The 19,454-nt window shown below is 39.1% G+C and overlaps 2 protein-coding genes across 3 annotated transcripts in view; one reads left to right on the top strand and one right to left on the bottom strand.

Annotated features, from left to right (window-relative positions):
* Positions 1-13,695: 13,695 nt before the first annotated feature.
* LOC136886266 (coiled-coil domain-containing protein 130 homolog) lies at positions 13,696-16,580 on the bottom strand. 2 transcript variants are annotated; one of them, XM_067159000.2, is made up of 2 exons: positions 16,445-16,580; positions 13,696-15,777 (listed from the first exon to the last, which is right to left on the bottom strand). In XM_067159000.2, the coding sequence occupies exon 2, from the start codon at positions 15,700-15,702 to the stop codon at positions 14,620-14,622; it is 1,083 nt and encodes a 360-aa protein (XP_067015101.2). In that variant the 5' UTR covers positions 15,703-15,777; positions 16,445-16,580; the 3' UTR covers positions 13,696-14,619. The 2 variants fall into 2 exon arrangements, with proteins under 2 accessions (XP_067015101.2, XP_067015102.2); XM_067159001.2 differs by having other exon boundaries at positions 16,333-16,459.
* Positions 16,581-16,652: 72 nt separating this feature from the next.
* Positions 16,653-19,454, top strand: part of LOC136886265 (protein I'm not dead yet) — a 164,395-nt gene continuing 161,593 nt past the window's right edge. The window contains exon 1 of the mRNA XM_067158998.2: positions 16,653-16,877. Within this exon, the coding sequence (XP_067015099.2) occupies positions 16,779-16,877 (99 nt within the window). The 5' untranslated portion in view covers positions 16,653-16,778. The remainder of the gene's footprint in view (positions 16,878-19,454) is intronic.

The following is a 19,454-nucleotide window of genomic DNA, read 5'->3' as shown; positions in this document are numbered from 1 at the left end:
CATCTGCTGCCAAGGGGTCCTTGTTTTAAAGAATCACCTGGGAGGCCACTTGAAGGAACGAGGGAGGACTGCCTTGTTTATTCCCGTTCCATTACGTGTGTATTTACATGCTCTAAAATAGAACTTTAATTCTCACGTCCTAAACTAAGTGGTCTCGCTCCCTCGCGGTATGATTGAGATCCTAACAGATGAATTAATCAATGATGGGTCAGTCTGCAGGGGAGCCTCATCAGGTCAAGGTCAGACCTCATTACATATTCGAGAGGAAATGACCCATTGGTGGAGACCCCACTGCACTTGCATCTCTCTGTATTCTCAAGTTGAAGAGCAATCCAAGTTCGCCTGTCAACCCATATTATATGACTAGCTGTTACCCACGACTCTGCTCGCGTGGATTTTGTAATTTGATAAAAGTAATCTTTCCTCCGTACTGCACTAAGACATTATCTGAAAATCTCTTGAAGTACAAAAACTCACTGAAAAATTGAGTTTCATTTACCGCAGTGCCTCGTTGTAAAACCACGCTTGTGGTGCTGCGTTTTGGAGCTAAGATGACCAGGCTACTGGTAGAGCTAACTCTGGAACATGCGACATAGAACTGTCATGTGAGAAACAGTCCTCTCTCAAATCAAAAACAAAAAATGTGTGTCTCTTTATTTTTACAGGAGATTCCAAATACCAGTTCTTACTTCTGTAACATGTTAGTTTTTAAAATGTATTCATTTTAAAAATTCACCCCATTTTTCATTTCTTTTCACCCCCACCTCGACAACTGGATTTTCCAAAAATAAAAAAAATATGTGTCTATTTTTAAGGAAGTTACATGTACTGTTCACGTCAAAACAAAAAAAAAAATGTGTTTCTTTAATTTAGAGGAGATTCCAAATACCAATTTTCACGTCTTTAAACTGTTAAGTTTTTGAGATGTACTCAATTTAAAAATTACCCCCCCTCTTCACTCTCTTAGCTTTGGAATATTCGAAAATCCTCTGTTAGTGAGCACCTGGACTGTAATATAAATGTATCCCCAAAATGTAATTTCTTTATGTCGCGTAGTTTTGGCCCAATGATGAGCAGTCAATCAGAGCATGTTATTATATAGACATGCTGCAAAAACAATATCAGGTCTGACCCTTAGTAGCAATACGACAGTAGGTGCAGACGCACGTTGTTGTGATGCATCAGGTTTTAAACACTCAGCAAATGAGTGAATATACATAAAATACAGATAGGAACATATTCAAGGATAAAGACACTGAAAAGCTCCTCTCAGCAAAGTGAGACAAGAACTAACTCCAACACTTCCACTTGTCTTTGTTTACTGGTTTTACAGTTTTCAGAAATGGTGCAGTGCCAGGACCTCATCCCAGTAGTTCTTTTATATACCGGTAAGTGTACCAACACAAGAGTGGTGTATTTGAGTATTTTCAAATGCTGATGGGACATTTCCAGACCCGTGATCTCTTTAGAAAGCTTAGTGGACAATAAAACCAATAATACCATGAACCTAACCCTGAAGAATTTCAATTATAATATAAAGAAGTCAAGGCAGTGCACTGCAGGCGACCTACACCACCAAGCTGCTTCTCCAAATTATACTCCATCAGATCATGTACTAAATGAAAGCCATATAATTGCATTCAAAAGATGGCTTTCAACCAGACAATTGCCATGGCTGTGAAAGGTGGAGAATTGTCAGGTCCTTAACACTTCAAAAACCTAATACCACACAAAGCAGACAACCAGAAGATTTGGTAAGACAGGAGGTGGGCTCCAGTAGAGAGCACTCTATATCAGCAGTAATCAATAAATACAGGGTCTTCACCAGGGCTGGACAAATCAGAAAGGAGCCAGGTAAAAAATTCACTTGTTTTCTCCAGAATTGGGAAGTAATTGATTAGAAGTATAATTGCTTGTAACTAATACCTTGTATTTACGTACATTTCAATACGGACCTAACATGAGAATTATAACGTGTAACATACCACTTATTTATTATTTTTTATTATTATTATTTATAAATTTCATTTTCCGTATTGACAGAGCCGAAACCGGTACTAGTTTAATCTATTTAAAATAAATTGTGTATTGATTGGTGGAAAAACACTTTTCTTATCTAAACATACCACTTAGTCGAGCAGCTCGTCTCCTTTCTCCCAAGTCTTCCCAGCCCAAAATTTGCAACATTTTGTAACGCTACTCTTTTGTCGGAAATCGTCCAGGACAAATCGAGCTGCTTTTCTTTGGATTTTTTTCCAGTTCTTGAATCAAGTAATCCTGGTGAAGGTCCCATACACTGGAACCATACTCTAGTTGGGGTCTTACCAGAGACTTATATGCCCTCTCCGTTACATCTTTACTACAACCCCTAAACACCCTCATAACCATGTGCAGAGATCTGTACCCTTTATTTACAATCCCATTCATGTGATTACCCCAATGAAGATCTTTCCTTATATTAACACCTAGATACTTAGAATGATCCCCAAAAGGAACTTCCACTCCATCAACGCAGCAATTAAAACAGACAGGACTTTTCCTGTTTGTGAAACTCACAACCTGACTTTTAACCCTGTTTATCATCATACCATGGCCTACTGTCCATCTCACAATATTATCGAGGTCATTTTGCAGTTGCTCACAATCTTGTAACTTATTTATTACTTTATACAGAATAACATCATCCTCAAAAAGCCTTAGCTCTATTTTCACTTCTTTACACGTATCATTGATATATATATATATATATATATAAGAAAACGCAGGTCCAATAATACTGCCTTGAGGAATTCCCCTCTTAATTATTACAAGGACAGATAAAGCTTCGCCTACTCTAATTCTCTGAGTTCTATTTTCTAGTAACATAGCAGCCCATTCACTCACTCTTTTATCTAGTCAAATTGCACTCATTTTTGCCAGTAGTCTCCCATGATCCACCCTATCAAATGCCTTAGACAGGTCAATCACGATAGAGTTCATTTGACCTCCTGAATCCAGGATATCTGCTAGCCTATATCTTGCTGGAATTCGACAAGTTGAGCTTCAGTGGAATAACCTTTCCTAAACCCTAACTGCCTTCTATCGAACCAGTTATTAATTTTGCAAACATGTCTTATATAATCAGAAAGAATACCTTCCCAAAACTTACATGCAGTGTACGTCAAACTTACTGGCCTGTAATTTTCAGCTCTATGTCTATCGCCCTCTCCTTTATACATAGGAGGCTACTATAGCAACTCTCCATTCATTTGGTATAGCTCCTTCATGCAAACAATAATCAAATAAGTATTTCAGATATGGTACTTTATCCCAACCCATTGTCTTTAGTATATCCCCAGAAATCTGATCAATTCCAGCTGCTTGGTTTGAAACACAAAACCTAAATGAGGGAACAAACTAAGATGGTTCGGACATGTGAAGAGAATGGAGGAGAAAAGAATACCAAAACGATGATGGAGATGAAGTTCGAGCGAAAGAGAGTGAGATCTAGAACAACAAGGTGGAGTAAAGAGGAGTGCAAGAAGAAGAAACCTGAACTGGGACAAAATGTAGGAAGAACCAACCCGGCAGGAGCTGACGATGATGAATATTTTCTTTTAATAAAATGTTATTTTTACTTGAAATTCACTATTGCCACTCTTAGTAATGGACAAGATCATAAAGCCTACCAAATGCCCTGGTATTTGCTGATGATATGTTCTTATGGTGAGAAACAGAAACTGAAGTACATTGCTGATTTTGTTCTTTTGAGTAGTTAGATTCATAGTTCTAATGAATCTCATTTCTGTCGCCTGAATTGTGCTGTAGCCTCGTTTAGTAGAGTACATGCAATTGGCATGAAGTAGGTATGGTAGAGGGTTGTTTTTGCTTTTTGAGGTATTTACCATTCCCAGAGTAGATTTCTGACTTGACTGCAAAGGTTGTGTCCTGCTGAAGATTTCCTGCTTGACATTCTTGTCCTTGGAGTTTGTGCTTCCAAGGTACTTGAAGTGAGAAACTGAGTCCAATTTGATTACTTCTAAAAAGAGGTTTGCGTTTGTTCTTTTCCTTTTGATGATCATTTCTACACTCTTTCTTTTGTTCACCTTCATCTCAATGTTATTGAACATGTTGTTCCACTCTATCCCCGGTTTTCAGTTTAAGTACTTATGACTTGCTTAAACTTTTACATGAGAAGGAAGAAAGTCTACATTTTAGGAAATTGACTGTTACATAGTTAAATATTGGAACATTCCCCTCAAGTCAGCTAATAAGATAGAAATATGGTGGTCCTTACCTTAACTGATGTTCTGCCTGCCGAAGAATGAGGCCCCCACCTCCTCTCTAAAACACACACACACACTCAGTAACGCAACGATCAATAAGACAAGTTAACTCGAAAAAGCGTGAGCTTTTATACCCGAGAGGAAGATTCGAGAAGGCTCTGGACTAAAACCAGACACACCCTCTCACTTTATTGGTAGATAAAATAAGGTACAAGAAGCGTTTGATTGGCTGAAAAATAAATACACAAAATTTCTGATTGGCCAGACTCCAAAGCTGGCGGGATGAGTAAGAAGTGTTGCAAACTTTAAAGTATCAAAAACAAGGAAAGTCAATGGAGAAAAGTCCAAACTTCTTGAAATAGTTGTTGCAAACTGTGATTTAAAAAAAAAATCCAGTCAGTCAGTTTTGGAAACCTTAAAATAACACATTACTCTTATCACTTTAGTAGTGACATCTGTTGAACGACGTCCCAACTTCTTGCACTAGTTGTTTCAATTTTTATGTGATAGCGTTCCTCGAGGCGCTTCATTTAAATGCACGAGTTTGAGGTGTACCTCCCGCTACAATTACCATCACCCATATTAGGCTATTGTTACAATGGGTCGCCACTCTCAAAAGCATTTTAGAGCTACTGCCAGCAATTATTCAGGCCACCCCTTGCATGGGGAACAGACGCCCTTGCAGCCAAGGAAATGCTGGGGCTGTACCTTAATTAAGGCCATGGCTGCTTCCTCCCCACTCCTAGCCCTTTCCTGTCCCATCGTCTCCATAAGACCTATCTGTATTGGTGCGACGTAAAGCAACTTGTAAAATGAAATGTTGTGAAGTTGCTAATGCACTCCACTGCACTGACATGGTCAGACCGCTGCTCGGTCAACGCTCCGCAGCGCTCACATCGCATAAAACATTTTGATATACAGATTTACTTGTTATGATCTAATCTGACTTAACTAATGCCGCTTGCCCGCTATGATCAACCCTTCCCTGGCAACCATCACCCCAGACATGTTGGCGAGGACATGGCAAGAGGCCGATTATCGTTTGGATGTAGGCCATGCCACAATTGGGACATAAATTGAAGTGCACTAATCTGTACAAGGAACTTGACAATATCTTTCAAACCATGTATAACACATCATCCTTAATGTTTGATGTCATTAAAATAATTAACTTCAAAACCCTGCAGTTCTTTTATTGGTACCCTGTCTACTCTTGACTGTTTTCAACCACCTTACACCGGGTCTCCCTCTTGCCCTCACTACACCTAACGATGTCTCCATCATCTGCTTCAGCCTCCTTCCCCCCTTCCTTCCTTTTAATATGTCCAAACCATCTAGTTTGTCCTTCTCCATTCTGTTGTAAAGCTTTTCCACCCTGATTGCCTTCCTGAGGTCCTCATTTCTTACTCTGTCCTTTCTTGTCTTTCCTATCATAAAAAAAATAAATAAAAACTAACCCCATAGCACTACAGCCCTGAATGGCCCTGGTCTACCACGTGACCGCTGCTCAGCCCAAAGGCCTGCAGGTTACGAGATGTCTTGTGGACAGCATGAGTATCAGTAGTGATGAAGTGAATGATCTGGTATTTGCAAATGATGTGGTGATTTGGAGAAAGGGAGAAAAGGAAGTACAAAGGAGACTGAACATTTGAACATTTGAAATGAAAATCTGAAGGAGTTTGGGATGGTAATTCGTAAAAAGAAAACTGTAGTCATGCGCTGTGGAAAAGAGAAGCCAAGTGAATATGGATGGAGAACGATTAGAGAATGTAGAACAATTAGCAATGTAGCATTATTAATGGAAGTAATGGAATAAACCCTGAAATTAATAACAGACTAAGTAAAGGTACAACATTTTATCATCAAGTCAAAGAGCTTTTGTTGGATGACAAAGTACCCAAGAGAACGAAATTAACATTATATAAACAGTATTTCATACCAATTGTAACATACGGACTAGAAACGCTCGTAACTAATAGACAAGATAGTAAGATCCAAGAAGACAAGAAGAGATAGAATTCAAAATATTAAAATCAGAGAAGAGCTAAGTATAGAACCGTTGGTACAGAAAGCAAGAATGAGAATGGGAAAGAAACAGGTGGCAAGAAGGGAATTGGAAAGAGAAGTTAAGAGAAAGAGACCATTTGGAAGACCGAGAAGAAGGTAGATGGATCAGATCTGGAAGGACATTAGAGAAGCTGGATTGGATGTGGTGGAAATAATGGAGCAGGAAAAGTGGAAGGACGGAAAGGAGTGGAGGAGGCTTGTAAACCACACCCGGGCGACTGGAGTGGTACATTGATAATGATTGTCATACTTTATTAAATTTTATTTACCTAGAATTCGTGGCTCATATCCTAGGATGTTTTCCACATTGAGTTGCTTGCCTGAAGGGATTTTTTTGTCAGTGTCCATGTCTTCGCTAAATCAGTGTGGGACACTTCATTGTCCTCCACACCAGGTTTCAGCCTTGCACCTGCATCATTTTGCTTCCCAAGTACTTGAAGCTCTCCACAATTTCAAGGTTTTGTCCCTTTATTTTAAAATTCCTTCCCCTTCTCCTTTAGTCAACACCACTGTCTTACTCTTTCCCACACTGATTTTCATTCCATAATTTCCAATAATTTCACTCAACATGTCGAGTTGTACTTCCTCTCCGCTTGCTCCCCACACCATAACATCATCTGCATTACATTCACCTCCCTGTCCCCTTGTTCGAGATTTTAAAAATACCACCAAATTATTAAATTTTTATGTGTTATTTCTGGAGCGGAAATAAAACTCAAAATATTGTGTTGCCCTCAGACTGGAATGCCTTTGCTGGCAGGACCTAGTATTTACAGTGCACTATGTCTTCTGGTATAGGCTAGAGCAATTTTGTTACTTTTGTTGATCTGTCTCTGTCTTATCCTTGGCTTTGACAATATGAAAGTGACTGAGGTATGAGCGATGCTAGTAATGCCAATCTTTATGCAGCCAGTCCCTGCTATGAATGGTCTGAAAATGTTGCTCATAGGGTCAGTTGGTGTATGCATTTCAGTGGGATTGGCAGAATGATATGTAATAGCAACTCTGGCGCGGTGAGGAAAGCAACGGGAAACTACCTCACTCCTCATTTCCCTAGTACGCCTCTTCAGTGATGCCTAGGCCATCTATGACAGCTGATGGCAGAGCTGTTGAGGATCCCAACAGCGGAATCGCTGACGGACTGAACATACATACTCAGAATGGAATTTGGCAGTCATGGCGACCAGGTGCTGGCAATTTTCCCGCTCTAGTCTTCATTATACGACTGCGTAGCAGCAGCCCTCAAACCTCAGCACGTTGCCGCATTGACACGCTTCCTTTGGCCGGTAAAACACGTGTGACTTGGCGTCAGGTAACAGTGACAGAAAGCTATTTCAGGTTCGACTAAAAACTTACCTGGCATTGAGAGAAATGCTCAAAGTGTGAAGTCCCTCAGCTTTCAAACATGTCTGCACCTCGCAAACAGTCTATGACATGTTCAGTACAGCTTGCGGAATGTTTAGTTCTTCTTCGTGTGAGGTGGTTGCTGTACACATTCCTATTCAACATCCTCCCACACCACAGAAATCTAGCAGGTGTCGGAGATTTCCAAGAGTTCCTATTTAATTGAGATTTTCCTATGAGTTTGTCTCGCACTTTTCTTTTAGCTTAACTATGTCTTATGGCTAATGGTCATCTAAAAATCTGCATTTTGGAAGTTAGCATAAAAAATATATATATAAATATACCACATACAACCTACTTTTTAGTTTTCACTATTATGTGTGCTTACTTGGCAGTAAATATAAGTGAATCCCTCCCGGTTTTTATTGTCGAATGCTCTGCAAAGTATTTGGCTATCATCAAGGAATGCCAGTTTAAATTCATCTGCAGATTTCTGGGTGTCCTTCTTCCTAATAGAAAGATTTTACATAATATAATATAATATAGTGAACAACTTCCCCAGCACTGGGATTGTTCTTAACAAAAGAAACCACTGTTCCCTTTGCTAAAATCAGATGATCATAAATATTATGGGCCGATTGCAGAAATGGTGTTTAGATGATCTCTACGGTTAAACACTGCCTACGTATGGCTGCCGCATTGCAGAGACATTATTTATCACTTAGACACTGTCTAAAACTGATATTCAACCGGCCATGTTTAAATACTGATGAAAACACTGTTTAACTTCAAATGAGAGGAGTGCATCACAATCAGAGGTTATGTACTGTGAAATATGTAATTTGTATTATCATGTTGAGACGATTCTGGGAAGAAAGTTTAGTCTGACGGCCTCTCTGTGGATCACCCCCTGTGAAATCGCAGCAAAGCATTTTAAAGGTACGGGGAGGAAGAGCTTAAAATAAGATTTTGCTTTTCAGGAGACTTGTTTCTTGAGACTGACAAAGGGACAGTCCAGTAACTGTCAACTGGGATACAATTCTTGGCAAAGGATATATTTTATTATACATGGGGTAATTTGCAGGGAATTATAGGTCACTTCGACTACACACATGTTTTGATGTATGTGACAGTCCTTTGACGATTGGGACAAGTAATTCTAATATGTATGTAGGCCTATGTCTGTCTGTTAGGTCATCAGCCCATAGGCTGGTTGGATCCTCAAATAGTACCACCAAAGATTTTGCTGTTATAAGGAAACCGCAAAAACCAATGGCAGCACCAAAATGAGGCGTACTAGGCAAGATGAGGAGTGAGGTAGTTTGCCATTGCTTTCCTCACTGGGTCAGAAAGTACTATTGCAGCACGACTGACCCTTTCGTAACACTCAGATGCACTAGTCATGCTCCGAATGCCATTACTCAGCACTACCCATACCCCAGCAACTTCCATATTGCCACAGCCATGGATGTTGACTGGGACTTCGGTGGAAGCTACACTTTACTCTGGCCTGTACTGCATCCATCAAGAAATGACAGCAGGCAGTGTAGGCCTATATGCTTTAATAAACTGGCAATGATAACTATTAGCTCTCACAACCAACTGAGCCCCACATTCTTCACTATAGCAGACTCAGACTTAACAAAGAGTGATGCCAAATATTGCAAGGAATATGCAGTAATATGAATATGAATGGGATACAAGAATAGAGGAATTGAAATCCGTCTAACCTTTACGGATGATATTATGGTTCTGTTAGAATCACTCCTGGAGTAGGGGAGGATACCAAAACAAGTGTTAGAGACTAAGAGGGTAAGCGGGAGGCCTAGAGCAAGTTGGCTGGACTCTGTCAAGAACAGTATAAGAAGACTGCTCTGGAGTAGAATTACTGAAGAGGAGAGGCAACACCCCGACCTGGCAGGAGCAGGACAAGGGGAAATGGACCTGAAAATCTGTTGTAGGCTGATAGGAATGTTATGTCTACATTCCAACACAGGACGGACAGCATAAATGTTGTTTCCAGAGTTGAGTGTACGAGATGAACCTCCAAATGGCCTCCCTCAAGTCCTAATAAAATGTATATACAAATGGCTGTGTTCTTTAGGAAAGGAAAAGATTACTGTAACAAGATTTGTATGACCTCCTTTAAGAATTTGAGTGGAGGGAGAACTTACATCTTTAGAATGACAGCTCTCAAAGTGCTGGCGTTTCCAACATGCATTGGGTGTGATAGTCAACATACCAAGAAGTTGGACCAATGACAACTGAAAGATATTAATTGTACCATAGAGGTATTTTTGTCCTCTTTCACTCTTTAATGTATTATTATTGTTCAGTTGACCAAGGTTTCTACTGTACATTAATTATGAGATTCTTATTTTCACATCATCTTGTAGGTAAATGGAAGAATTAATTGTCAAGAATTATTTTGTTTCATTCCATTTCGTGTACCACCAGTAAGTTAAAATCACAACAGGAAACACTATTTCACATCCCAAGGTCTAGAATCCTTCACCATTCTAATTCACCACTAGTTTAGTGATGGGACATTCGATTCATTTTACTGAATCTATTCATTTGATTCCGTTCACGTTACTGAATCGATACAGTGATCCGATTCACGGCTCATTGGTCACCGTTCTTACTGCATCTGTGTAGTATGTACTGGTAAGACAGCAGCAACAGCATTCAGTGCTCGCAGCTGCCAGCTGGTCTTCATACAATGAACTCCTTTCTTAGAAAAAAATGCTAGTTACTCTAATACATCGAAGGTTTCCGGCGACGCAGGGTGGGAAAGGTTAGGAAGGTAGCAGCCTTGGCCTGAATTAAGGTACAGTCCCAGCATTTCCTGGTGTGAAAATGGGGAAACTACGGAAAAACCATCTTAACGGCTGCCAACGGTGGGATTCGAACCCACCATCCCCCGAATGCAAGCGCATAGAATAACCGCACGACAACTCGCTCAGTCATTTAAAAAAAAATATTTTTCTATCAGCTGAGGATTTTTTTAAATCGTCATATTTTGTATAGGCTACCCGAGATGTACAGTAGCCCGCTGGTTTTCTGATTCAACATACTGTTATTGCGTCTGTCCACATATGATTGAAGTCTTGTGCAACGATGTGACATATGAACTTCCAAAATATAAAACAGGTACTTTTGAGTGGTCATGAGCATGACTCATAGTCACAGGACAGGCTAGAGTCGTGTTTAATTGTCAAATGTCAACTAAGTTATAATACTAAGATTCATTAAATTAATAAATAGTATAACCTAATAGCCTACCTACTTACTAGCTACTTCAGAATTATGTTGTGACTACCTTTTTAACACTGCAAATAAATCCATCTATTATTTAAACCTCCCTGTAAGAAGAGGACAGTGAATGCAAATGGGTATTATTTTCAAATGAGCTGAGCTCGAGAGTCCATTATAGCATACGATTCTTTCAGTGTAGCATGGCTCACTGTATGTCTCGCTTCAGTGGAAGCTCGGCTCTTCGCGTGTCCAGTGAGCCGATAAGGAGCCGTGTGTATCATGTGTCTCACTGAGCCGCGCTCGTTCACGATTCTTTCGATGTGCCATGATTCAGTGTCTCGCTGCAGCGGAAGCTCGGCTCTCCGCGTGTCCAGTGAGCCGATAAGGAGCCGTGTGTATCATGTGTCTCACTGAGCCCCGTTCGTTCACGATTCTTTCGATGTGCCATGATTCACTGTCACGCTTCAGCGGAAGCTCGGCTCCCCGTCAACGTCCAGTGAGTGCGCCACTCAGCACTGTCCGCTGGGAGTAAGCTGAATCGTGTACCGTGAGCTCGCCGTTCCTGTGAATCGATTCACTTGGACACTTGAATGAATCGATACACTGCTTCGAATCATTCATTCAGTAGCCAACACTACACTAGTTAAAATATTATTGCTTTATAATACAATTGGTGATTAAGTTGATTTATTTTCTGGCAGTAGCTAATTCAAGATGCAAATAAAGGCAATTTTCACTTTTTTTAAAAAATATACGGTAATTTGCTTTACGTCACACTGACACACACAGATCTTATGGTAAAGATGGGATAGGAAAGGGTTAGGAGCGGGAAGGGAGTGGTCATGGCCTTTATTAAGATACAGTCCCAGCACTTGCCTGATGTGCAAATGGGAAACCACGGAAAGGCACCTTCAGGGCTGCCGACAGTGGAATTCGAACCCACTACCTCCCGAATGAAAGCAGACAGCTACGTGCCCCAAACCATGCGCCCACTCCCCTCATTTTAACTAAATCTTAAACATTATTGAATTCCTTTTTGCTGGAATGCCATATACTTGTAAGTTTTTATTGGGGTTCTTTTTCTGATTTGTTTAGTAATTTTCTATGTCTAATCTGTAGCCTATAGTATTAAGTTTTTTGTTTATAGTTTTAATACTCAATTGTGTTATTATTTGTTTCTTTTTTTACCATTATTATTGTTATTACTATTTGTTTTGATGTATTTAGAGTTTGAATGTAATATGTCAAGAAGAAATGTAATTGGGCTGGCCTATGCACCTTCACATTATCAAATAATTAAATAAATAAATACTAATCAATCAATTAAGACTTCTGGCCTAAGTTATATATTTATGTAAGTTAGTAAAATCAGAACTGATGGAAACAGTTGTCATGAGAAACTGAGTAGGATTGCTCAGCTAAGAATGCTTTTAATAAGAAGAAGTGCCTGTTTACTGCAAAAACCATAAGTCTTAATGTGAGGATACAACTGTTGAAAGCCCATGTATGGAGTATTGCTTTATATGGATATGAGATGAAAGGGAAAAAATGGGAGTACTTGCATTTGAAGCTTGGTGCTATGGGAGATTACTGAAAATTAGTTAGGGATAAAAAGAGACTACTTGCATTTGAAGCTTGGTGTTATGTGAGATTACTGAAAATTAGTTGGAGAGAAATGGTCACAAATGAATAATAATAATAATAATAATAATAATAATAATAATAATAATAATGCTATTTGCTTTACATCCCACTAACTACTTTTACGGTCTTCGGAGACGCCGAGGTGCCAAGTCCCGCAGGAGTTCTTTTACATGCCAGTAAATCTACCGACATGGGGCTGTCGTATTTGAGCACCTTCAAATACCACCGGGCTGAGCCAGGATTGAACTTGCCAAGTTGGGGTTAGAAGGCCAGCGCCTTAACCGTCTGAGCCACTCAGCCCAGCGGTCACAAATGAAGAGGTGTTCAGAAGAGCAGGAGAGAGGAGGTGTTTTATGACACAAATAAAAAGATGGTGGGATCATCTAATAGGGCAAATATTTAGACATGAGGGGTTGTTGTAGAAAATAATAGAGGGTTCCATAGAGGGAAATTAATATATTATTATTATTATTATTATTATTATTATTATTATTATTATTATTAGAAAAGCGCACGAATGTGCATTACAAAGATTATTGACTGTTTTAGTCTTTGCTATAATCGCATAGAGATTTGTCGTTGTTTTTACATCTTGTGATGTGATATACGATATAGGTAGAGGATGGCCAAGATTAGAGTAGGCTACATGACACAAATATTAGACGACATGAGATGCGACTCATACTATGAACTGGAAAGGAAAGCAGAAAAACGTGAAGAATGGAGAACTGCTGCCAACCAGCCTCACGCCTGATGACTAGAGAGAGAGAGAAAGAATTTCACTTCATGATCACAGGCTGCAACAAAGATTTTTTTCAAAAAATGTTCAACTTTCTCTCACGATACTACTTAACTATAAATGAATAAATTTGTTCTATTCCTATACGAAAACAAAAACAAAACAAAAAATGTTATTTCAATTAAATAAATCTTTACCTCACAAAACTCTTAAATTTGTACTTTCAAAATAATTGCTATTTGCTTTACGTAGCACCAACACAGATAGGTCTTATGGTCAAAATAATTTGAATCACACGAACCTCCTCTTAGTGTAAGTGAGTTGCTTCATTTTAAGTTTTATTTTGCATTACAGACACACCTTCCAGCACATCGATTATGTTACGACTTATCTCACCTTAATAATGAGAGCGACGGGCGATGTGTGCATGTTTCAGAGCTAAAAATCATATTAGCATAATATAACAATATTACTTTCAAATGCACCATTTTCAATGTAAGATCCATTTAAATTCTTCTACTGTAATCCATCTCAAACTTGACAATAAGCTGCACCTTGACCTGACATATATTCTAATATGAATTCAAGAAAATTATCATTCTAAAAAAATAATCTTACAACGGTGGTATACCTTTCGAATGTTATATTCTTTACTGCCCCAGACATAACTGACAGAACTCTGCAGAGTTGTACTTCAAGGTAGACAGGAATATGTCAACGCTGGCAAACAAAACAGGTGTAGCCTATTTCAAATCAATTTATATACTTCTTAGAATCCATTATTTTCTCAAAAGAAGAGACACTTTGGTACTTTTCAAAAATAACAAATAAAAGCAATTCCTATTTCAAGATTTTATCTCTGTTTAGGCACAAGACATGATCTATTTCAGTCATTCATCCTCTTTAAAATTTGCACAAACAATGTTTATACACAGAATATTGTGTTCTAACCAAAATGAATGACCAGAACACACTTTGCAAATGACTACAACTTGTAGACCCTACACAAAATAGAAAGTATCGCTCTACTTTGACTAGCACAGCAGGCTGCAACAAGGTTTGATATCACATGATAATGTCTATAACTAAAACTTATTTTCAGTCACTCTCACCTCTCCTCCCAAAGGACTTCTAACATTCAATGAAAGGGCACATTGAAAAGTCCCCAATTCTTTTATCACTTGCTTGCATGAACATTTATGACAAACATTAAAAAACATGTTTCATCCCACTGAATACAACTGACATACGTAGAAAAATTTTAGTACAAAACTGGTAACATTCACTCAACGAAACAGTTCTTCATTCGGAAGAACTGGAATCATTGTTATAAAGACATGACACCAAGGACACATTCACTTTCTCATCAGCACATTCCTCTTTCCTCGGAGAAGAGTCCTGTACAGTCGATACATCACTTGTCACTTCTGATGATGGTTCTGCCACATCGCTCTGCCCATCAGGTCTCAAAGGGCTGGACACTGCCTGTGCATCCGAACACTTTTTACGAACAAGTCCAAGACCTGATTTACACTCAATTAAACTTCTACCATTGGTTAGAGATTTCCCATTGGTAAGAGATTTCAACTTAGATACTGACACTCCTGAGGAATTCGGTAAGACCGGTCTGTTGATAATGTCTGCACGAGTCTGTTTTAACCGTTCAGTAATACTTGAGCTAGGCTTCAATGACAGCAGTGTTGCCAACTTCACATCACTTTCATGTTCTGGCACCAGCTTCATATCCAGCCCAAACTTTTTCAACAAAACTTTGTCTTTTATCTCGCTTGCGTTAGCTGCCCTTTTCACTGCCCTAAATTTAGATCTTAACATAGAGTTAGCACTGAAATCGTCCTGCCAAAGCTCATCTCTACGAGCAATCAGGGATCGAGACCTGTAATCGACAGATTTACCGACACTTTCATCACCTTTCCCATGCTCCAATTTGAACATAGCATCATCAAATAATCGCTTTTGTGTCGCTTTTTCTTCTGGAACTACCTGACCATTTTGAGTTGGATCCCACCGGTTCTCTTGCCGTCTCGCACCAGATACAATAATATAATCTAAATTACCTGGGTCTGTTTTGATTTCAAAATGATTATCACATAGATGACACTTCATACGGAATTGGTAAACAGGTGTCGAGTAATACATTCCCACCTTTTTCTTCTCTGCGTTGTACCGCACACCCATACCGATATGGTTACCACATCCATTGCACCAAATGTTGTATGGCATTTCAAAGCGAATGATAAGGATGCCAAGGTGAATTTTACGAGCCCTTTCTCGTAAGGCATGAGTTCCAAGGAATTTATTGAGCCCACCCTTTCCAGGATCATAGTCGGGTGGGTAATAGTGGTTCGTTCCCTTCCGTTCACCCATTTTGGATGTGGTTTAGTTCTTCAGTTAAGGAGTATAGATGCTGCTGTAATAGGGGTCGATGTCCAATAATTTAATCTGAAAAACACAAATAATTACAATTAGATCTGACACTCCTATTTGCTTTCACAGTATACATTTTTAAAGAAATACATACATAGCAGGTGGTCGTGATTATTGTTTTAAAAGAAAGTACTATCAAGCAACCACCTTCAGGAGTCGGCACATACTTAGTCCAGCATGAACTTTACATGAACTGACGGGCATTTAAGCCCTTTTGTATAAAGGTTAAAGGCTGATGTTTAGTCATCGAAGTTCTTAGCAGTATTACAACAATATTATCCTCGTAAATGATTATTTCTAAAATTATATTAGTAGAAATAAACATTCTGGTTTGACAGGTAACTACTAACTTTAATAAAATCCAACATATCAAATAAGTTTGATTTAGCTCAGAAACAAGAGACTTCTATAGAGTGTGGCAAATTTAAGGTTACTATATTATTATTATTATTATTATTATTATTATTATTATTATTATTATTATTATTATTATTATTATTATTATTATTATTATTGCATACTAATGTACATAGATAAAATTTAAAAGGAAAATGCGCACCTATTGCTTACCAAATTTAAGGTTAATCCATCTTATGACAATTTGTTTTAAAGGTAATAAGTTCGTACACAATAACTGTAAATACACCGCATATAAACATAAACAAATATCTCCATTACTTACGTATTGTATCACCACGTGACACCACTAACTTCATATACGTAATTATTAATTTAAAGGTTTATAGGATATCAACTTCACTGTGCTCGTCCATAACACTGAATGACGTCATTAAACGTGCACCAATCCCAACGGGCCGCTCACTATGACGATGAGCCAATGGGAACAAGGTTTTACTCTTGGCGTGTATATATAAAAGGAAATTTTGAGCTATGAATTAAATTCTTACTATTCGTTGCCTGTGTGTAAAATTCTAGCTAGCATCTCATCCTGTCCCAAGAGTGAATGTTCTGTTTAGACTAATTTCTATTGTTAATTCCATCACTACGTTAACAGGATGACTGTTCCATTGAAGCACTTGTTGGTGCACTGGCGATCCTTGGTGATCGTCTTGGTGCCGCTGCTATTGCTGCCACTTGTGATTACGGAATCTAAGGTCAGTGAAAAAATATTTTTTCCTGTTTTGAATGAAAATATTTGCGTCCGGAAGCTTGTGTTTTATATATATTTTTAGAATGATAATTGTTTTGTGTGCTTTGAACTTATCCCAAGTATAAATGGAGTTAACTTACCGGTACTTCATAATTGAATCATGTTAAATTAAAATGATAAGTTATCAAGCAGTCTACTAAGTAAAAAAGAAAAAATATTAAAAATGAATATCCAGATAACTATAGCCTCCGTGGCTCAGACAGCAGCGCGTCGGCCTTTCTCCGCTGGGTTCCGTGGTTTAAATCCCGGTCACTCCATGTGAGATTATTGTGCTGGACAAAGCGGAGGCGGGACAGGTTTTTTTTCCTGGGTACTCCGGTTTTCCCTGTCATATTTCATTCCAATAACACCTGTCAGTCATTAATCATTGCCCAGAGGAGTGCGACAGGCTTCGGCAGCTGGCACAATTCCTATCCTCGCCGCAAGATGGGGGCTTCATTCATTCCATCCCTGACCCGGTCATTGACTGGAAAACAGGTTATAGGTTTTCATTTCATTTCACCCAAATATCTATGTTGTCGGAGAGCGTCTCTAAGCTAGAACTAGAACTTTTACTAGATTCTCAGACTGCAGATAGACAGCTGATAACTAATGAATTATTTCACTTGATAACACTTGAGTGGAGTGTTTCTGCCTTGCCAATTACTAGCAGTATCTGCGACGGGCGGAGATCTATGATGCAGACAAAAATATTAGTTCTCTCCAACCCCATTCTATTAGATTTCAACAAGACCAACTCCAACACTGCAGAATTGTACATTTAACAGACTGGAGAATTAACTGTACCTTGTCAGAAGATAACCAGTCGAGTGTCAGGTTATGGGATGAAAGGCCACACAGGATCATTCATTCATGATTCCAAGTTGGCGGTAGATTTGTCGGCACGCAAAAGGAGTTCCTGCGCGGCAAAATTCCGGCACCTCGGCTTCTCCGAAAACCGTAAAAGTAGTTGGTGGGACGTGAAGCCAAGAAAGTGATTTTTCATTCTTTGTCCATTGTATTCAGTCGGGAACAGTGAGAACATACAATATGCACTTGTGTTCGGCTCCTTGACTGAATGAGTCCGGGGTTCAATTATAGGCAAGTCTGGTTTATTTCCTCTGGCTTGGGGACTGGGTGTTTTTGTTCGTACATATCAACCACTACAGTACCGTAGTAAATAAGTCACTCGACGTATGATTGACGCCAGCAAACCGGGCTTAATCCACATGCAGTGCGGAAGTAATTGGGAAAAGACCAGCAGAAAATAATAACTTTTACTTGTATCTAATTTATAAGTTAATGGGTTCGATCCTGGATCAGTCCGGTGGACTTGAAAGTGCGCACATCTCCTGTGGGACCAAATTCCAGCAGCGTAATTTGAGCATTTATTTATTGTGATGGATTATTATTATTATTATTATTATTATTATTATTATTATTATTATTTATTTATTTATTTATTTATTTATTTCAGTCCTAGAAGCGGTGTTGTGGTAATGATAAAGTAACTTAGATGGGAGACTTTGGAGACTATAAGGAAAAGATGGCGATTATGTGCCATGTACACTCAACTCACAAAAACTGACCATCGCAGAAGAGGTATTTTACTCAAAGTTCTCCTGTTTGTAATAGTAATAATAATGCCGTTGTTTTTACATCTCGTTAACTTCTTTTTGACGGTTTTCGGAGACTCCGAGGTGCCGGAATTCAGTCCCGCAGAAGTTCTTCCACGTATCAGTAAATCTACCGACACGAGGCTGACATATTTGAGCACCTTCATTACCACCGGTCTGAGCCAGTTAGGGACAAAAGGCCAGCGCCTCAACCGTCTGAGTCACCCAGCCCAGCTGTTTGAAATAGGATGAATATGTTGGTGGATCTTTGACCACCGATATTCACAGTTTTTTTTTTTAATGACTTATGGGTGGCGTCACCGGAAAATTTTGTAACATGACGTGACAAAATGTGTGACGGCAGTGACGTCATATTAGTCGTTACCGTAGGCCTTGGTCACCAAAGATGACGTAGAGTTGCAGTTCTTCTTGATATAACATTGAGTTTCATTTATTGAAAGACATGTTCATGATCATCAGCTTTTCGAAAAGGGATTATTATTTTATTTTTATTTTGTGGTAGCGGTTTAACGTTGCACTATCTCATCGAAGTTTTCGGCGATGCAAGGATAGAAAAGGGCTAGGATTGGGAAGGAAGCAGCCGTGGCCTTAATTAAGGTACAGCCCCAGCATTTACCTGATGTGGAAACCATGGAAAACCATCTTAAGGGCTGCGGACGATAGCATTAGAGTCCACAACCCCTCAAATGCCAGCTCACCTTACCGCACAGCCAACTCGCTTGCGTTTCGGGAATGTATACAATAAAATAAAGAAAATTCTTCCTTTGCAAAAAGCGGCTCCGGTAAAGAAGTAGGGGACTAGTGAAATGAAATGAAAATCCACAGCCTGTTTCCAGTCATTCGACCGGGTCAGGAATGGAATGAATGAAGCCCCCATCTAGCGGTGAGGATAGGCCAGTCGCACT

The sequence above is a fragment of the Anabrus simplex genome, chromosome X (genome assembly GCF_040414725.1).
Source record: "Anabrus simplex isolate iqAnaSimp1 chromosome X, ASM4041472v1, whole genome shotgun sequence".
NCBI lineage: Eukaryota > Metazoa > Arthropoda > Insecta > Orthoptera > Tettigoniidae > Anabrus > Anabrus simplex.
Note: the sequence above shows the minus strand (reverse complement) of the source record. Positions and strands in the feature narration are given on the sequence as shown.